Raw genomic sequence first — 18,374 nt, 5'->3', positions numbered from 1 at the left:
CTGAGTGACAGATATTAGCCTAGTACTATTCAACTAGTCCATGGTATAAAATAAATTATAATTCTCATTCTATTCATTTCATTCTTCTCTAAGCAAATTCAAGATCAATGTTTTGAAAAAAAATTTATAGACTAATGATATTTTTAAATGATTTATGTCACTAGGCCATACAGCCTATAGACTATAGCGTGCGATTTAAGAAAAAAAAGTGGCTTATGTCAAATGCCATACGTTTCAGGAGAGACGTTAATTTAATCCCTTTAAAATTGTTAGATTGAAAATATTCTTTAGTTCGAAAAGTTGTGGCAACAAAGTTTGTTCGTTCATGTAATTAAATACATTGATATATTTTTTTGGAAGCTTGGGATTGGATTGCCTATTTTGTAAAACGAGTAAGAATATTTGTATATACACTTCATCACACTACCAAGAATTTGTTTAATCTTTTTATCGGAAAACCTATATATAATGTAAGAAAAAAAAGTATATAATATAAGTACCTGCTTTTTTTTAGTTGTTAAAATTAGAGCAATTTTATTGTGATAATAAGTATTGTTACTCTAGCATCATAATAATTAACGATCAATGTTCAATGCTGTCGTGGCGGTTTGTGCGTAGCTATAAAAATAATAACTAAGTATATTTTATTATTGGTTTTCCTACAGCCGAAAACCGGTGGATCAAATGAAAAAGTAAACAAAATATAACGCTAACAATAATTGGTATTTAGTATGTTAAGTATGAACGATAGCAAATTATAAGGGTAGTAGGTATATACCATGTATATACTTTTTGTTCACAGAACCTCTGTGCACATCATCTTTTAATTTCTAATTGCGTCGGCTAGATATTCTTCCATACATTATTGCATAACGCAACAGTTCATAGATGTTCTATGTAAAATATACTATATTTTATTAAAGTGACGTAAACTGCAGGTTCACCATTATTTTCGATTTCTATGTCGTAATTTATTTGTTTTCACATTGTATATTGTATAATATATAAATAAATATAGTAATGCTGGCCGCAGTCTGGATCACTTGCCGTTGCGTAGAATATCGCTTCATTGTCTGCCGCATTTATCACAAGTGTTTCGAAGAGCTGTTTCACCCGATTCTTGTCGCCGAATTCCACCTTCGCTCGACACAAATTAGGATATCATGCCCACCCCTTGGATGTGTGGCGGTCGTCCACAGTGCGGTTTTAAAGGAACATTCTTCCACGTATTACCAAGCTATGGAATGAACTTTCTTGTTTGTTCCTTGTTTCCGGGACGATACGACATGCGTACCTTCAAAAAGGCGCGTCCACCTTCCATAAAGGCCGGCAATCCTCCTGTGATTCCTCTGGTGTTGCAAGAGAATGTGGGCGGCGGTGATCACTTAACTCAAGGTGACCCTTACGCTCGTTTTTCCATAAAAAAAGACGTTTTTTATAATATGCAGGTATTTTTGTGTTTTTTATTATATGTACCTATTTTTTTATTAGATTCAGAAACTACTTCTTAAAAGTTCGAATCTACCACCTAACGACGAAAATTTTTAGCCCTGTGAAAGGAAGCAAAAATTCACTTAAGCCTGGTGGCGATCAATTTCTTGTCTCTCTTCTCTAAATAAGTTTAAGTTTAATATTAAGCGCATACTATCACAAAATGCGTATTATAAGATAGAAGAATATTTAAATGACAAAATTATTTGGAACAACAATTGTAATTTAGTGACAAAACAAAATAAATAGATGATAGGTAACAGGTATTATATGTACAATACCATCGATGCCATTTGTATTTTATATTTTTACGATAATGTATTAAATTATTCTGTTGTATTTATGACGTGGAAAAGTGTATTGTATATACCGACTTTCAATAAATTGTTTTGATTTGATTTGTCATTGTGTGGTATTGTCTACTGTCATTGTCTTGAAGCGCTTACCACTGAAACGTTTTCAACAATTCTTCTGAATTTCGCAATACATGTATTTTGTAGATTTTCGATTGAGATTCTGATCCTACTCAAGACAAAAAGCTTCCCAACAAAAACTAGGGTTGTTTCGGGAGGGAGAAGGTTAGGCAGTTAGTCTGCAGATAGTGACGCGCAGCTCTGGAAACATGTATTTATTATTATTAAGGAGCTTCCCGAGAATTTTACAAGTGGTTGACCTGCTGCCTCACTGGGCGCAATATTCAGCTAGTTATCGACGATTGTTGATCAGACCCTAAGCCTGTAGACGCCAGTATTCTTTAAGGCTGCAGCGTATGCTATCCCTTCATTAATGATATAATATGTAATGGATTGCGATGCCGACAGTACGGTGGAGATAAGTACGAGGGGTGCGTTGTTCACATAAAACCTGTTTGTTTACAGTATTGAATTCCATGTTCGTCAACACACTACAAATTGGGATATCATCCCCACCATTTGGATGTGTGGCGTTGCTCCACAGGGCGGTTTTCAACCACATACAACCATGCCGTTGAATGAGCTTTCTTGTGCCGTGTGCGGTGTCTCCGGGACGATGCGAAATAGGTATCTTCAAAAAAAAGCGCCTTCCTAAAACCTTCCATTTCCTTCTTTCTCTGGTGCAAGAGAATGTGGGCGGCGGTGGTGATTTAACATCAGGTGACCCGTACGCTCGTTTGTCCTTCCCTTCCATAAAAAAAGTATGTGTGGGTTGATACACCTTCTCTCGTAACTCGAGAAGTCAGAAGAAATAAGTCGCGACTATTTCTGTTGCACCACCTTGCATAGACTGTTTAAAGAAAATATAAAAGGTGAAGCTGTTAATTATGTTGATTTAAAAGTGTGGCAATGAGTTTTTTTACCACTTCTTCTCTAAAGTTCAAACAATACAAAGTGTTGGTAAATGTTAAAACTAATAACTGTGACTAAACTAGAATACAATACACACATACCGTAAAAGGGGCAAAGTTATTTTATTTTATAAAAGAGGAGTATGATAACCCCGGGCATTGATTAGGATTTTTTAAACTCCGATTAATAAAATGGACCAGTGACCGCGACGCTTATCAATAATAAGAAGAATTTAATGAATATTTTTTTATTCCAGAACACGTTTAACTCCTTTGAATCAGCAATATATGAAAACTTTATCTGTTTATTCTTCTTTGGAATAGAAAATGTAAATGTACATTAATAATGACATAAAATTATTTTATATAAAAAATAAGAATATTAACTTGGCAATATTTTGATTACATGTGAAAACAAAATGAATGATAATTATAATCCCATTGAGATAAATTCCTCATCATTTCATAAGTTAAATTCCTCAAATTGCATTGAGTTGATGGATATACAAGATAAAAACTCAAATACATGTATGAAAAAGGTACTCCTAAACACGAATACTGCAGTAGGAAGAAAATTTGATGGCAGAATTGAAAAACGATGTGCTGCAAGTAAAGATATGCTGAATGCAACTGGTTCTATTAAATCTGATATAAATAACACAGTGAGAGAAAAGCTTGCTGAAGATGACACACTTAAAGGACAATTTTTGGATATTTTAAAGAAAGAAAATGTTGATAACACTGTAGAAAATATAGACATGATAAATTTCGAATCGTCATTATCAAATAAACAAAACAATGATGTCGGTGAAATATTTATAGATGGAAAAACTTTTGAATTCTTCTTAAATCAAAATAAAATTAATGTTGTTAATAATACTGAAAAGGAAAGTCTGCTATTAAAATTTGATCCACTATTTGCAAAAAGAGTTTCTTCAATTGATAAGCATGAAGATTTCAATAATGTCAAAAAATCACAAAGGACACCTTCGACAAATGAACCATTCAGTAGTGATACTGTAGATACAAATGGAACTAATACTTGTAAGCCGACTATGATTGTGAATCCAGCTATTAATTATCTAGTATCAACAACACCAATAAGAGAGAATAGACAGTTAATAACATTTACTCCACCCCCAGTAACTACTGTTGACCACTATTTACTTAATGATAATCCCAACATAAGTCTAATGGATCTAGACATCGCAATACACGAAAAGATGCATGAACAAATTTATACTAATAATATTAGAACACTTACACAATATAAGGAGATGTTAGCTGATAAGGAAATAGAGTTAAATATGCTACGAAAAGATACGCAAGACCTAGCATATAAATTGACTGTAATAAAATCTCAAGTAATGGTTAACAAACATGAATGTAATGATAAATTAGATAATATTAACAATTTAAATAAAAAGATTAGGGAAGAGACTATAATAACTAAAAAAATGGCCACAAGTTTAGAAGCACGCGAGGAAGCGGTTAAATGTTTAGTATCAGAGTTGGAGGGTGACAGGAAACGTAGAGCTGAAGAGAGAATAAAATTAATTTATGAACGCGATGAGTTTACTGCTCATCTCTCTAGTATGAAACATTCATTTAATGATTTTCTTTGTAAATATGAGAAAAGCAAACAAACTATTTTAGCATTGAAAGCAAATGAGGACAGTTATATGAAATCTATTGAGGAATTTGATGAGTCTGTTTTGAAAATGCAGAGTAATTTTAATTTATTGAAACAACAGACTACGTCCCAACTTAATGATGCCAATCAAGAACTTGAGAAGATCAACAAATTGCATGAACCAGAAGTATTGAAATTGAAGGCAATGATTAAGATGGAGGAACTTCGTATTAATTCATTGGAAGTTATGCTGGCTCAGAAAACACAGGAAGGTGAAAAGTTGACTGCTATTTGTGAAGAGCTTATTTGTCGTGCTAGTGTCAATAAAGGCTGAACGTTGAAATAAGTATCAGGCTTTTTAATAGAGTGATAGTAAAAGTAGGATGCTGCAGTCGCTCGTCGTACCGTTTCGCTACGGTGTATATTTGAGCGAAGCGAAATAAACTAGCGAAGTACAAAAACAAAACAAAATTTATCAAACAAGATTTGATCAATCGGCTCAATTTTTAAATAAATATAAATAGCGCGTGCTAATTTAGAATAATTTGTAAATGATGTTTGTTTTAATTATAATGATTGAATCAAGTCAAAATCTGTCTAGAAAATTTCGAAAGCTTTCTAGGAGTTAAATTTTTTTTTAAATCGGTCTAGAAATGGCCGAGAAACAATTTAACACAGAAATCAATTGGAGTCACCCGGTGGGAGCTCCGCTCATCTTCGCTTCGCTCAATAAATTGTTAGGAACTGATGAGCGGATGGTAAATCATAAATATTTGTTTCGCATTTCAGACAATCGACCCTTTTAATATATGTTCAAAATATATCTTTGTTATATTTGCGTTAATAAACTCATTTTTTAACTAGCTATGTTTCATGTGGAAATGACTACCTATATGACTGCTCTCTCTCAAAGACTCAGTGTTACCTATATTAACTATTTATAAATTGCGAACTAATGAATAATTAACTTTCCTACATTTAGATTGTGTTTTCATCTTTCGTTGATCTATTAATATTTATTTAAAGCATGTTATACGGCGACCTTAGATCGTGTTCGGCTGTAAGTCACTTATTTTTATATAGTATGTTTGCGTTTTATATGATGTGTTTTTGTTGTTAACCATTATTGTGCGGGCCATAATTGATGACTTAATAGATTTTACGTACATTAAATTAATTAATTTTTAATAAACGAATATAGTTTACCATAATTGTCTATATTTTCATTTAATTGATTAATTAACTAGGTACTATCTACGTACGCACTTTTGTGTATTTATTGAAATAGTGTCTTCGCAAAAAAAATACCAGTCTGCGAAGTAGAAAATCGTCTAAGTCCATTAATACCAGTAGTAATTGGCCACGAAGTACGTATAATCCAGCTAAGTTTGAAAGCGAACAGGTACATAAAACGTAGGGGATTTGGGCAACCTTCGTTTTTTACAAGCTTATAGACGCGATCTGTCAATCTATCAATGATGCAGTCGTTTCATATAATCGAGTGAATCGCTTTTTTTTTAGAGAGTTGCGCTAGGCTGGTGAGCGTGCCCAACGGTGGTTAATAAGCATAAGGTAACGTACGTTTACCCTTTAATAAAAAAAAACTAGCAGTTTATAGTCGTGTTCTATAATTCTTATGAATTTTTGAAGTGGACAGCTGGTACTTTTTTTTTATTGGTTCCACAAGGAACAGGCTAAGATCAGAGACCATGCTGCCTAGTCATGGACATGTTGCACAGCTGGTACTAAACGTAGGTACGACACTCTACATGTTTTTAGGTTAGGACTGAATTATACCGAAAAAAAAAAACAAATCTATATATCATTTGAATTGTAACTGGCTGGATATTCATTGTGTTTTCTATGATTTTAATAACACTCGTGTAGGTAAACAATCACAATTGTGGTTTAACGTAATTGCTTTCGGAGAATTATTCCATATTTTTTTTTGCTGATTCCAGTGCAGAGATACAGAAAAACACTTTGTTAATAAGGTTGTAATTTGACCATTTTCCATAGAAACTAATAAAATTTATCACCAGATACAAATTATTCATAATACAATTTTTATTCACATTAACTAATTAGTATCTTAAAATTATACAAATTCATAGATTATTGAATTATTATACTTATAAAGTCTACGTTAGTTTCTCAAGCAGCTCAATTTTCCTGTCGATATCATCAGCAGAGTATGTGTACTCAACCGGTTCTTGTTTTATCTCGTTCGATTGTTGATTTCTCTTCTGAAATACAGGTCTTTATTTATTGACTATATTTCAAATTCAATATTATATGTATATACGTTAATGTGTAAGCAAGTTTCTGTTAGTAATAAAGTTTTACTAGTGAGAGGCTCCTTTGCGCAGGATGCCCACTAGATTATGAGTACCACAACGGCGCCTATTTCTCCCGTGAAGCAGTACTGTGTTTCGGTCTGAAGGGCGCCATAGTTAGTGAAATTACTGAGCAAATGAGACTTAAAATCTTATGTCTCAAGATGACGAGCGCAATTGTAGTTCCGCTCAGAACTTTTGGGTTTTCCAAGAATCCTGAGCGGCACTGCATTGTAATGGGTACGGCGTATCAATTACCATAAGCTGAGCGTCCTGCTCGTCTCGTCCCTTATTTTCATAAAAAAAAAACACCTAGCAATAAAAACATCATCTTGTTAAACGTCACCTTTGACAGTTTAAACTGGCTTTCCATATTTAAATAGAAATAAGGAACTGTAAATATGAAAATCCATAATTTGTATATTTAATACAAAACATAGATAATTTATACATCTAGACTGTGACAGCTGTGAACACGTGGAAGAAAAAGCGGCGGACTGTTAGGCCTTACTTTCAGCAAAAGCATGCACACTAAAATAAAATGTCTGACGTATCGCGACTGTAAGACGTAGCTCTCATGTACACTAAAGTAATAAACCTGGCCTGTTATCATGCGATGTCTAATAGTAATAGGCTCTATCTAGACGTATAAATTATCTAAGGTACAAAAATATGTATCATATTAAAATAACAAATATAAAAGAAAAACCATTATAGGTAGTAAAAAAGAATTGAGTACCCGACTTCTGCATTTTTAACCCCAAGCAGTCTAAATTTGAGTCAGTTACTTTACCAGTGGGAGGCTCCTTTGCATACGATGCCGGCTAGATTATGGGTACCACAACGGCGCCTATTTCTGCGGTGAAGCAGTAATGTGAAAGCATTACTATTTCGGTTTGAAGTGCACCGTAGCTAGTGAAATAACTGGGCAAATAAGACTTTACATCTTGTCTCAAGGTGTCGAGCCTAATTGTGTTGCCGATCAGAATTTTTGGGTTTTTAAATAATCCTGAGCGGCACTGCATTGTAATAGGCAGGGCGTATCAGTATCAATCAGCTGAACGTCCTGCTCGTCTCTTTCCTTATTTTCATAAAAAAAAAAGTTAATTAGCTTCTAATATTTTTTTATCTTCACCGTTCTTTCCCACCATTATTTATCGATATAAGTACTTACGTACCTATTCAACTGCAAAAAAGAAATTTCTTCTGAAAAACGAGTGATTCAAGAATAGGAACCTCCATGGTAACGCTGGATATGCAGCAAAGAACTTTTCCAACTAGTTCTTTCCAGAAAACTGTACTCCCTTAAAGAGGAGTTACCTGTAGCATGGGCAGGGGCGTGCATTGGTTTAGCAAGGTAGGCACTGTGGATCTAACTAGTCGTAATTGCGTTTCAGTTCGACGGTACGACATTAGTTATTTATGCAACTGCTGTGTAATAAGGGGTATTAAAACACGAATGTGGATTAATACCCATAATAGTATCACATGAGTGTTTTAATACCTAATTATCAACAGTTGCATACAAGACTTTATTTACACCCAAAATATGAATCATCTAAAAGATTCTGGAACAGTTAGCTTACTGCTAACATTAAAACACCAGTCCTAGTAGTTACCTAATATCATTCATTACTGATTATATACAAATATACTAAGTATTAATGAAACAATTATTTATTTTAGTAGTAATTTACATTTTGTATAGCGCAATAATTAAAATTCACTCGAATATAATGTTCTTTTGCAGCGTTTAAAATGAATCGCTCATTTTTTGTAAACAAAACAATAAAAATATCGAAGAAAAATAGCGGGGATTCGAATAACCTACTTTTTTTTTACGACGCACGACGTTCTGGGAGTGTGGAGCGCGCGTAAACGAAAATGTTCTTTTTTTGAAATTCATACAGATATCACGCATCGAGCAATAAGAATGTGGCTGTTTGTTGAAACTCTTTGCGCATGAAGGGATAAAAAAAAACGTAGGAGTGTTGTTATGAAATTCGGTACAACATTACAACACTCGTTTGGATGATGTAATGGTTATTAAAACATTGGGTGTTTTAATGTTGACAATAAGCTAACTGTTTCAGAATCTTTAATAGAGGATTTGAAGCAGGGGTGTAGATAAAAGTTGTTTAAAACGCTGCTTGCTTCGCATATATAATCTGTAGACTGCCTGCCGTAGGCAGTAAATTAACTAGAACACTAGTGCTGTATTTATTTAGGTACATAATGAGATAGGCACTGCCATTTGCCTATATGATATGCACGCCCCTGAGCATGGGTGATGATAAGTTGTGCCTGCATTTGTGTTTTCATAACCCTCACTATAATTTCAAACTATTTTTACCAAAGTTAATAAAAGCCGTTAACAGTATAAATACGCACCCAGAATTGTGCATATTCTGGCGATATGGAGTGTAGGTACGCGATCTTGTCTTCCACCGCTTTGAGTCGCTGATAGACATCTGTCGAGACGGGGGCGTTGTTAACGAACGCTTCGACGGCGAGTACGCGCTCTCGTATAGACTGCGGCAGAGTCGTGTCTTCATAGCTCTCTGACTTAGGTATTGATGGAACTGTTTGTGGACCCCACTCATTATGTACTTTGCGAACTGTAACATAAGCACAACATGGATTGTAGCTGTGATATTAAATTGTTTTTAACACTCTATCCTACTAATATTATAAATGTGAAAGTTTGTATCTCTAGATGTATGTTTGAACTTCTTTAACGCAAAATCTACTGAATAGATTTTGATGAAACTTTACAATAATATAGCTTACACACCAGAATAACAAATAGGCTATAATTTATAAAACTATAGTTTGAATTATACAAAATATAAAAGAAGTGTGATTGTTACTAATGAATACAACTAGCGCCATCTCTTATCAACTAGCAAGGAACAGATCAATACAATTTATATGGCAAAACAACGTTTGCCGGGTCAGCTAGTATTTAATATATCTACAAACTTAACATCGAAGCACCACGTAAGAAAGTTCATTCCACAATTTCGTTGTACGTAAAAGAAAAATGTACTGTAGACGAACACACAAAATTAAATATATTCAATGTTTGATAGAAAGCTTTATCCCTCAGACCAAACAAGGCATTGTTTGGTATTGTTTTGAATGTCATTTTTGTTATAATTACCTACGTATTTTAAAGATTGGTAAAAAAGCAGCAAAACGTAAAATGAAGCGACGCGAAGGTATGTCCGACATTGAAGATCAAGGAGAATTTTCGTTCGCATAATAGAACTAAATTTTACAGCACAGCCAACCAAAATCAATTTCTGTGAAAGGATTATTGAAGACCAAATATGACGAGTGATTTAAGTGCTGTATTCGTCACCGCATGCTCCTCGCGGGTGGGCGTGCATCAACTCCCTTTTCGGCCTTGTCAAGGAAGAAAGGTCTCTCTTCTTTCACTCGCCTCGCTACCCACACTCTGATTTCTCTTTCTCCCGCCCTATTTCGTAATATCTGGATGAAACTTTATAAAAGTTTATTAATAACTTAGCAAAAAATTAATTAACTTAGATATTTTGTTATTTGTGGTAGGTACACTAAATTGATCCGTTTGTTGAATTGATCTTCATTCATGGGGCAGTGCAGCCGATATTAATACCATGTTTGTGCTGCAGACGAGGGCTATTCGCACTATTTATAACCGTCCTAGGTCCTAAATCTAATCTAATCCCAGAAAATGTACAAATATGTTACGAAATTTAAAACAATTATTAAAAAACGTTTCTGTGGAAAAGGTTACTATAGCATAAATTATTTTCTTAAAGTTACCACAGACTGGGAATGAAGCGAACATCCTCAGGCTCTTTAATTATAAATGTACCTATATTGTATGATATTACATTGCAATTCATATTTTTACTAAAAAAGCCCGCTGAGTTTCTTGCGCCCATTCTTCTCAGGTCTGAGGCAGTCCATTTTGAATAGGTAGTAGTTTTTGACGTTCAATAAGTGATTTTGAATAAAAATATTTGAATTCGCGTACGTCTGAGTTTCACAGCACTACTTATTGAGAGACCCTGAAGTGTGTAAGATAATTGGAGAAATAATATTTTGAGGGATTTTGTGGTGAATCATAACTCTATCTATATTCGACCGGGAACGTTTAGCCTTCAAAACACATGACAAGATTTTGGCTCCTTATAACAAGCTCATAACAAAAAGAATAAGCAGATTAAGGCAAGCACGATTTTTTTTTATGGAATAGGAGGACAAACGAGCGTACGGGTCACCTGGTGTTAAGTGATCACCGCCGCCCACATTCTCTTGCAACACCAGAGGAATCACAAGAGCGTTGCCGGCCTTTAAGAAAGGTGTACGCGCTTTTTTTGGAGATACCCATGTCGTATCGTCCCGGAAACACCGCACAAGGAAGCTCATTCCACAGCTTTTTAGTACGTGGAAGAAAGCTCCTAGAATACCGCACTGTGGAGGACTTATTTTAGGACTTACTTTTCAAATGACCTTTCGAGTCATTTCGCTTCACGAACTGCGTTCTCACTCTAGCACACGACTCCTCATCGTCCATCTCGCTCTTGCCCGGTATAAAATCGATGATATTACTCATATTGACTTGCTCGCGTTTCCTCTCGATAAAGTTCTGAATGCGTTTCGTTAACTCTTCGTTATTTACATTAATCTGAACCAAACTATTGTCCACTTTGATACTTTCTCTTTTTACACCTAAAATATTCGGTATAAGGTTAATATCATATTTGTGAGTCAAATCAAACAAGAATTCAATGAAAATATTTTTATTTATGTACTTTCAACACTTAACAGGCTACGTAACAATCTTAAAAATAACAAGATAATAAATTTTGTATATGTGAAGCATACTGAGAGTTTCTGGAACTGGCCACTTATAATAAAAGCTATAGAAAAGCAATTACGAAATTTAAAAATGGAAGTCTTGAGGATTATTTTATTTTTTATTGGCAACTTCTCAATCCATAAAATTTAAAACAAGACATTGAATTATTACTGAAGTAGACTGCTCAAACTGTTTTTTACAATGATCTCAGCAAATACATATTCATACTGAAATAATGCGAGAGTAGTCATAAAAAAATATTTTATAAACATATTAATAAATATATATAATATTTGGCCTTATAGCAACAATCAGTATGACACAAGTAATCAATGTGTTTTTTTAATATTTCGACCTAATAAGTATACTTATTGTTTTAATACATAGTAAACAACACTTGGTTTTAACCAATGTAATAAAAATATATATATTTATAATTCTCATTTGAAAAGGAACTTTTCTCTACGCTACATATTCACAACAAGCTGTATAACAAACTATTTTATATTGCTGTGCACAAAAAGAGAGGACACAGCAATGTATCAAATAAAAAAAAACCTACACCATGATATGCATTTTGTTCAAAAAATCACATGCTTATAAATTAAATAGGCACTTAAACTAGGACAACCATTGCACAAGTAAAATAATATAGTAAAAACTAACTTACAACATAATATATACTTTATAGTTTTGTAAGTCACAATGCATTTAAAATATTGTATTGTCTTATTTTGGTCTGGCATTCTATTGTCTCTGCCTACCCCGACGGGAACAAGGTGTGAGTTTATGTATGTATGTATTTTGTTCTGTTTTGATTGTGTAAGATTGAATGGTATATGTGACCCCAATCTACAAGGTGAATGATATTGAGTACTGGTTATCAATTGTTAATAGTTGAGAAATATTTGGAGACCAAAATGTTATTTAACGACCCTATAATACTCTATTGATAAGATAGTGACCACTGTAATTTTAATAATAAATCGTCTTGAGAAATAAAACTTAGACACAATCAATTTCAACTTACACAATAACTTTTATGTTATACTTAACGGGATGTCTAGCAGGGTTTTCTGAATTTCCCCGATATTTTTACGTATGACGATAAAGAAACAGTGAAATAGGGTAGTTCAATATATCTGCCAACAATATCAGTCATCCAAACATGAGGAAGATGTTTGAATAATGTTGAAGTAAGACTCTCTAATAAACATTTAATGAAGTATAAATAGTTGCACTTAATTACCAGAAATAAATAATGCATAATTCATTTTATCTACACCCATGCTTTAAATCCTCTATTAAAGATTCTAAAACAGTAAGCTTATTGCCAACATTAAAACACCCAATGTTCTAATAACCATTACATCACTCAAAAGAGTGTTGTAATGTTGTACTGAATTTCATAACAACACTCCTATGTTTTTTTTAATCCCTTCATGCGCAAAGAGTTTCAACATACAGCCACATTCTTATTTCTCAATGCGTGATATCTGTATGAATTTCAAAAAAAGAACATTTTCGTTTACGCGCGCTCCACACTCCCAGAACGTCGCGCGCCGTAAAAAAAAAGTAGGTTATTCGAATCCCCGCCATTTTTCTTCGATATTTTTATTGTTTTGTTTACAAAAAATGAGCGATTCATTTTAAACGCTGCAAAATAACATCATATTCGAGTGAATTTTAATTATTGCACTATACAAAATGTAAATTACTACTAAAATAAATAATTGTTTCATTAATACTTATTTTATTTGTATATAATCAGTAACGAATGATATAAGGTTACTACTAGGACTGGTATTTTAATGTTAGCAGTAAGCTAACTGTTCCAGAATCTTTTAGAGGATTCATATTCTGGGTGTAGATAGTCTTGTATGCAACTGTTGATAATTAGGTATTAAAACACTCATGTGATACTATTATCACACTCGGCTTCGCCTCGTGAGATAAATCCACATTCGTGTTTTAATACCCCTTATTTACACAATAGTTGCATAAATAACTATTATCTACACTCATGCTTTAAATCCTCTATTAAAGATTCTAAAACAGTAAGCTTATTGCCAACATTAAAACACCCAATGTCCTAATTACCATTACATCATCCAAACGAGTGTTGTAATGAAATTCAGTACAACATTACAACACTCGTTTGGATGATGTAATGGTTACTAGGACTGGCTTTTTTTTGTGTGAGCAGTAAGCTAACTGTTTCAGAATCTTTTATAGAGGATTAATATTATGGGTGTCGATAGTCTTGTATGGAACTGTTGATAATTATGTATTAAAACACTCATGTGATATTATCAACCCACGTTCATGTTTTAATACCCCTTATTGCACAAAAGTTGCATAAATAACATGGAAATGCCTGATACCGTGTAGATGACAAGTGACAATATTATCTGAGCACCAGATGTCCTAACCAGTAACATACCACGAACTAGATATAGATAGGCTAAAGAGACAACCAGCTCTGTAAAGATCTATATCCATGTAGTGCGACAATTTTTTTTTAAATGAAAATCAGGGACGAGACGAGCAGGACGTTCAGCTGACGGTTATTGATACGCCCTGCCCATTACAATGCAGTGCTGCTCAGGATTATTGAAAAACCCTAAAAATTCTGAGCGGCACTACAACTGCGCTCGTCACCTTGAGACATAAGATGTCAAGTCTCATTTGCCCAGAAATTCCACTAGCTACGGCGCCCTTCAGACCGAAACACATATAATATTTACACATTACTGCTTCACGGCAGAAATAGGCGCCGTTGTGGTACTCAAAATCTAGCCGACATTCGGTGCAAAAGAGCATCCCACTGGTGTCCAGGACAAAACCACAGATAGTGTCAAAAGGTCATGATGGAGTGAAAGAAACAGACAGCACTCTATAAATCTGAAACTGGCGGAATATCTCTTTATAACAACCGATGTGCATTATTTATTGCCCATCACTAAAGGACTCCAATACACAATGTATTAGACTCTCTGTGTTCGTTTGGAAGACCACGCACATTCCACATTCTCCTTCCAGACGGGCTCGCTCCCTTCGTAAACCTCTTTCTTCCAGACGGGCACGTTGCCCTTGAAGGTGTCGATGCAGAACGCTACGGCGTCCAGGGACTCCCTGCGATGTGGACTGCTCACAGCTATCACTATGGATGCCTCACCGCACGGGACATTGCCCAATCTGAAAAGTAATATGCTTCATTTCAGCTTAGTTTTGTTAGTCCAACACAGATCTTATAGCCAGTGACAACTGTAAACCTGCACATTAGTGATGCATTCGACAAAGGTAATGTAATCACTGGCTATTTAACGCAACACGACGTCGTCTGCATATTTTAAAGACACGATGGTTGTCTTGTAAAGCCAGCGCTGAGTTTTTTATGACAATACGGGACGAGACGAGCAGGATGCAGCTGAAATCCTCAAAAATTCTGAGCGGCACTACAACTGCGCTCGTCACCTTGAGACATAGGATGTTAAGTCTTATTTGCCCAGTAATTTCATTAGATACGGCGCCCTTCAGACCGAAACACAGTAATGCTTACACATAACTGATTCACGGCAGAAATGGGTGCCGCTGTGATACCCATAATCTAGCCGGCATCCTGTGCAAAGGTTCCTCACACTGGTTATCGTATAGGTTTAAGAGCTGATCATCTACACACAACCCGAAAAATCCTGAGTGGCATTGCATTGTAATGGGCAAGGCGTATCAATTATCATTAACTGAACCTCCTGCTCGTCTCTTCCCTTATTGTCATAAATAAAAATTTTACCACCAGATGGTGTATTTATCGAATGATATAATAATAATAATGACAATCTGCAATACAGTCATCGCGTAGACTATGCATTAGACACTGTATAGCCATCATACATAGACTATACATAAAAATCTTACGCTTTTTTTTTAACGTTACGGACGTTTTTTGCCGGCTAGGGTATCCCTCGGCAACGCCCCATAACGAACTTCGGTCCCAAGACCTTTGGATTTCGTCGCAGGCGTGTGTAGATTTTATCACGATGCCGTAAGAGCATCGAATGAACATATTAATTCAGAATATCGAAAGTAGGAACATGACGGGCGGGGACGTACCGGTGCTAGCGTCCGCATTAACCTTGCGCCACCGACACTTTTAGTGCATAACACGGCATTTTAATTTACAAGAAATTAATATAAATTATATATCTTGCAATGATTTAATAAGTTTGGCAATAAATATTGTCAATAAGATTTCACTTTTGTTTTAATGTAATTAGTAGAAGATTTATCAGTGGAAGGCTCCTTTGCACAGGATGCCGGCTAGATTATGGGTACCACAACGGCGCCTATTTCTGCTAGTAATGTGTAAATATTACTGTTTTACGGTCTGAAGGGCGCCGTAGTTAGTGGAAATTACTGGGCAAATGAGACTTAATATCTTACGTCTCAAGGTGACGAACGCAATTGTAGTGCCACTCAGAATTTTTGGGTTTTTCAAGAATCCTGAGCAGATGTAGTGCACTACATTGTAATGGACAGGGCGTATCAATTACCATCAGCTCGTCTCGTCCCTCATTTTCATAAAAAAAAAGATTCAATTAATGATTATTTCACTATGAAACACCGAACGTATGTTGGGTAGATGAAATATATTTTAGGTCATATCATTTACTAACAGATAGTTATTGCATCATAAATGTTGATTACATACTATGAGAGACAAGGTCAGGACACAATAATAATACTAAGTGTCTGTTGTGTTATCAAGGTTACTTTATATCTCATTATTTGTTCAACTGTGTAGTATTTCCTTTTTGATATTAACGCGAGTGTTAAACATTTAAATAAAACACTTTTTAAAGGATTAAAACTCGTGTAATTGTTTCTGTATTTTTTTAAATACTTTTTGCGAAATAGATAGTCTGCTAAAATAAAAGTAAATAAATTTTTACTTTTAAAAGAATAGTAAATATTTTTTTTATGGAATACGAGGACAAACGAGCGTACGGGTCACCTGGTGTTAAGTGATCACCGCCGCCGTGGAAGAAAGCTCCTTGAAAACCGCAATGTGGATGACCGCCACACATCCAGGTGGGTGGGGATGATATCCTAACTTGAGGCGTGTCGTGCGAAGGTGGAATTCAGCGGCAGGAATCAGGTTAAACAGAAACTTCGGAACACTCCCCGTGATAAATAAATAAAATGTAATTTTTACTCTTAAAATAATAGTGAACAATTTTTACTATTATTTTAGCTAACCCGATGATTCGAGCCTTTCCGGGCGACTGGGGTTGCCCCGACACGCGTTTTAACCTTTCAAAAAGTGTTTTATTCAACTGTGTATGCTTGCTATTGATAAACATGTATATGTGCACAGCTTGAGCCTAGACTCTAGACCATAGGTTCTCAACGTGGGCGATAACACCCCCTTGTGGACGTTTGAGACTTTCGGGGGGGCAGTAGAACACCCAGAGAATATTAGGGGGCATTGAGATGGCGCCGATGGGGCGTGGGTAGATTAAAAAATATAGTCTAAAAAGGCAAAAAAATACACGAAAATACTCTAGAAAAAAAACATATTCTCAAAGTGGGCGGTGAGCAAAATAAGGTTGAGAAACTATGATCTAGACTAACAAAAAATGTAATTAACATCAGCTAACAATTAATGTATACTATTTTAACACACTGTATATTTATATTTGTTTTTTAATCAGTAAGCATAAGTATATTAAGTAAAATAAAATGGCTCTTCTGCCTAAAATTGGAAGTCCATATCATCACACCAGCATTAATGAAGTCATATGTAGGGCATTCGCCACTCTCAATATACCAGCTATTTTAGAGCCAAGCAAGCGTCCTGATGGAATTAATTAATAGCCTGGGCAAGGGAAGGGCGCTGGTGTGAAAAGCGACTTGCGATGACGCTTTGGATGCACATCCAAAATTACTGTAGTTGATACTTAGGAGGCTGCTTCAACTGAAGACAGCAAATGTCGCAAATATGTGTGACTTATATGTTAGTGAGTCTGTTCATGTATTATCTATAAATAAATTTAAATGTTTTATTAAAAAATGGCTCAGTCGTAAATCCAACTACTCCACAGAGGAATATCTAAGTGATCCGACAGCCTAGATTATGATTATTTTATAGCAATAACTATACAATACCGTATATTTGATTAAAAAGAGTGCAAAAAAGAAAATGCTGGGAGAGTTTCTTGCGCCGCTTCTACTCTCTCAGAGCGCCATTTCTCTCTGAAGCGGTAGTAAAGTCTAGTATATTAGAAATGACATAAGAATTCTAAACAGTGTTACTTATAACTAATTGTTCAAATAGTTAAGTATTTGTACAATCAACCCTGTTATCCACAAATAACTCTTATGTTCTATGCCAATATAGCCAGCAGAAATATGTTGTCTAATTTATTCTGAGTGAAACAGATCACTTGCAGTACCTATATTTTATTTTGTAAGGCATAAACAATTATACTATCTCAATAAGTGCCAATGTTCTATTACAAACCATAGCTATTCAATAAATATTTTTAAATCCTGCTATAGTAAAACCAATCTATTTTAATCATTGGCAATTATATTACAATACATACCTATGATAAATAGCTATTCCATGTAAAGTGGACCATTTGTTCCTCATCTCATCACAGATACTCTTCATCGACTTCAAGGCCATTGGTTCATAAGCTTCATATTCTAATCTTACTACCTGAAATATAGAGA

General features: G+C 34.8%; 4 protein-coding genes across 5 annotated transcripts in view; 3 read left to right on the top strand and 1 right to left on the bottom strand.

Moving 5' to 3' along the window:
• Positions 1–18,374, top strand: part of LOC126964928 (protein CLP1 homolog) — a 261,415-nt gene that overhangs the window by 121,832 nt on the left and 121,209 nt on the right. The gene's annotated exons all lie outside the window — the stretch shown is intronic.
• Positions 246–5,649, top strand: LOC126964919 (uncharacterized). Its single transcript, XM_050808240.1, has 2 exons — positions 246–392; positions 3,073–5,649. The coding sequence occupies exon 2, from the start codon at positions 3,235–3,237 to the stop codon at positions 4,780–4,782; it is 1,548 nt and encodes a 515-aa protein (XP_050664197.1). The 5' UTR covers positions 246–392; positions 3,073–3,234; the 3' UTR covers positions 4,783–5,649.
• The window catches only part of LOC126964932 (molybdopterin synthase catalytic subunit), a 13,269-nt gene continuing 1,392 nt past the window's right edge, over positions 6,498–18,374 (bottom strand). Inside the window, exons 2-6 of one of the 2 annotated variants that reach the window (XM_050808262.1) lie at positions 18,245–18,360; positions 14,659–14,834; positions 11,276–11,506; positions 9,176–9,402; positions 6,498–6,694 (exon numbers count right to left, since the gene is read on the bottom strand). In XM_050808262.1, the coding sequence (XP_050664219.1) occupies positions 6,590–6,694; positions 9,176–9,402; positions 11,276–11,506; positions 14,659–14,834; positions 18,245–18,360 (855 nt within the window). In that variant the 3' untranslated portion in view covers positions 6,498–6,589. Of the gene's footprint in view, positions 6,695–9,175; positions 9,403–11,275; positions 11,507–11,561; positions 14,835–18,244; positions 18,361–18,374 lie in introns of those variants that run through there. The other variant, XM_050808263.1, reaches the window with a different exon arrangement.
• Positions 17,504–18,374, top strand: part of LOC126964926 (uncharacterized) — a 17,244-nt gene continuing 16,373 nt past the window's right edge. Inside the window, exon 1 of the mRNA XM_050808251.1 lies at positions 17,504–17,652. The gene's annotated coding sequence lies outside the window, so the exon portion shown is untranslated. The remainder of the gene's footprint in view (positions 17,653–18,374) is intronic.

The sequence above is a fragment of the Leptidea sinapis genome, chromosome 6 (assembly GCF_905404315.1).
Source record: "Leptidea sinapis chromosome 6, ilLepSina1.1, whole genome shotgun sequence".
Taxonomy (NCBI): Eukaryota; Metazoa; Arthropoda; class Insecta; order Lepidoptera; family Pieridae; genus Leptidea; species Leptidea sinapis.
This window is presented reverse-complemented; position numbering and strand designations above follow the sequence as displayed.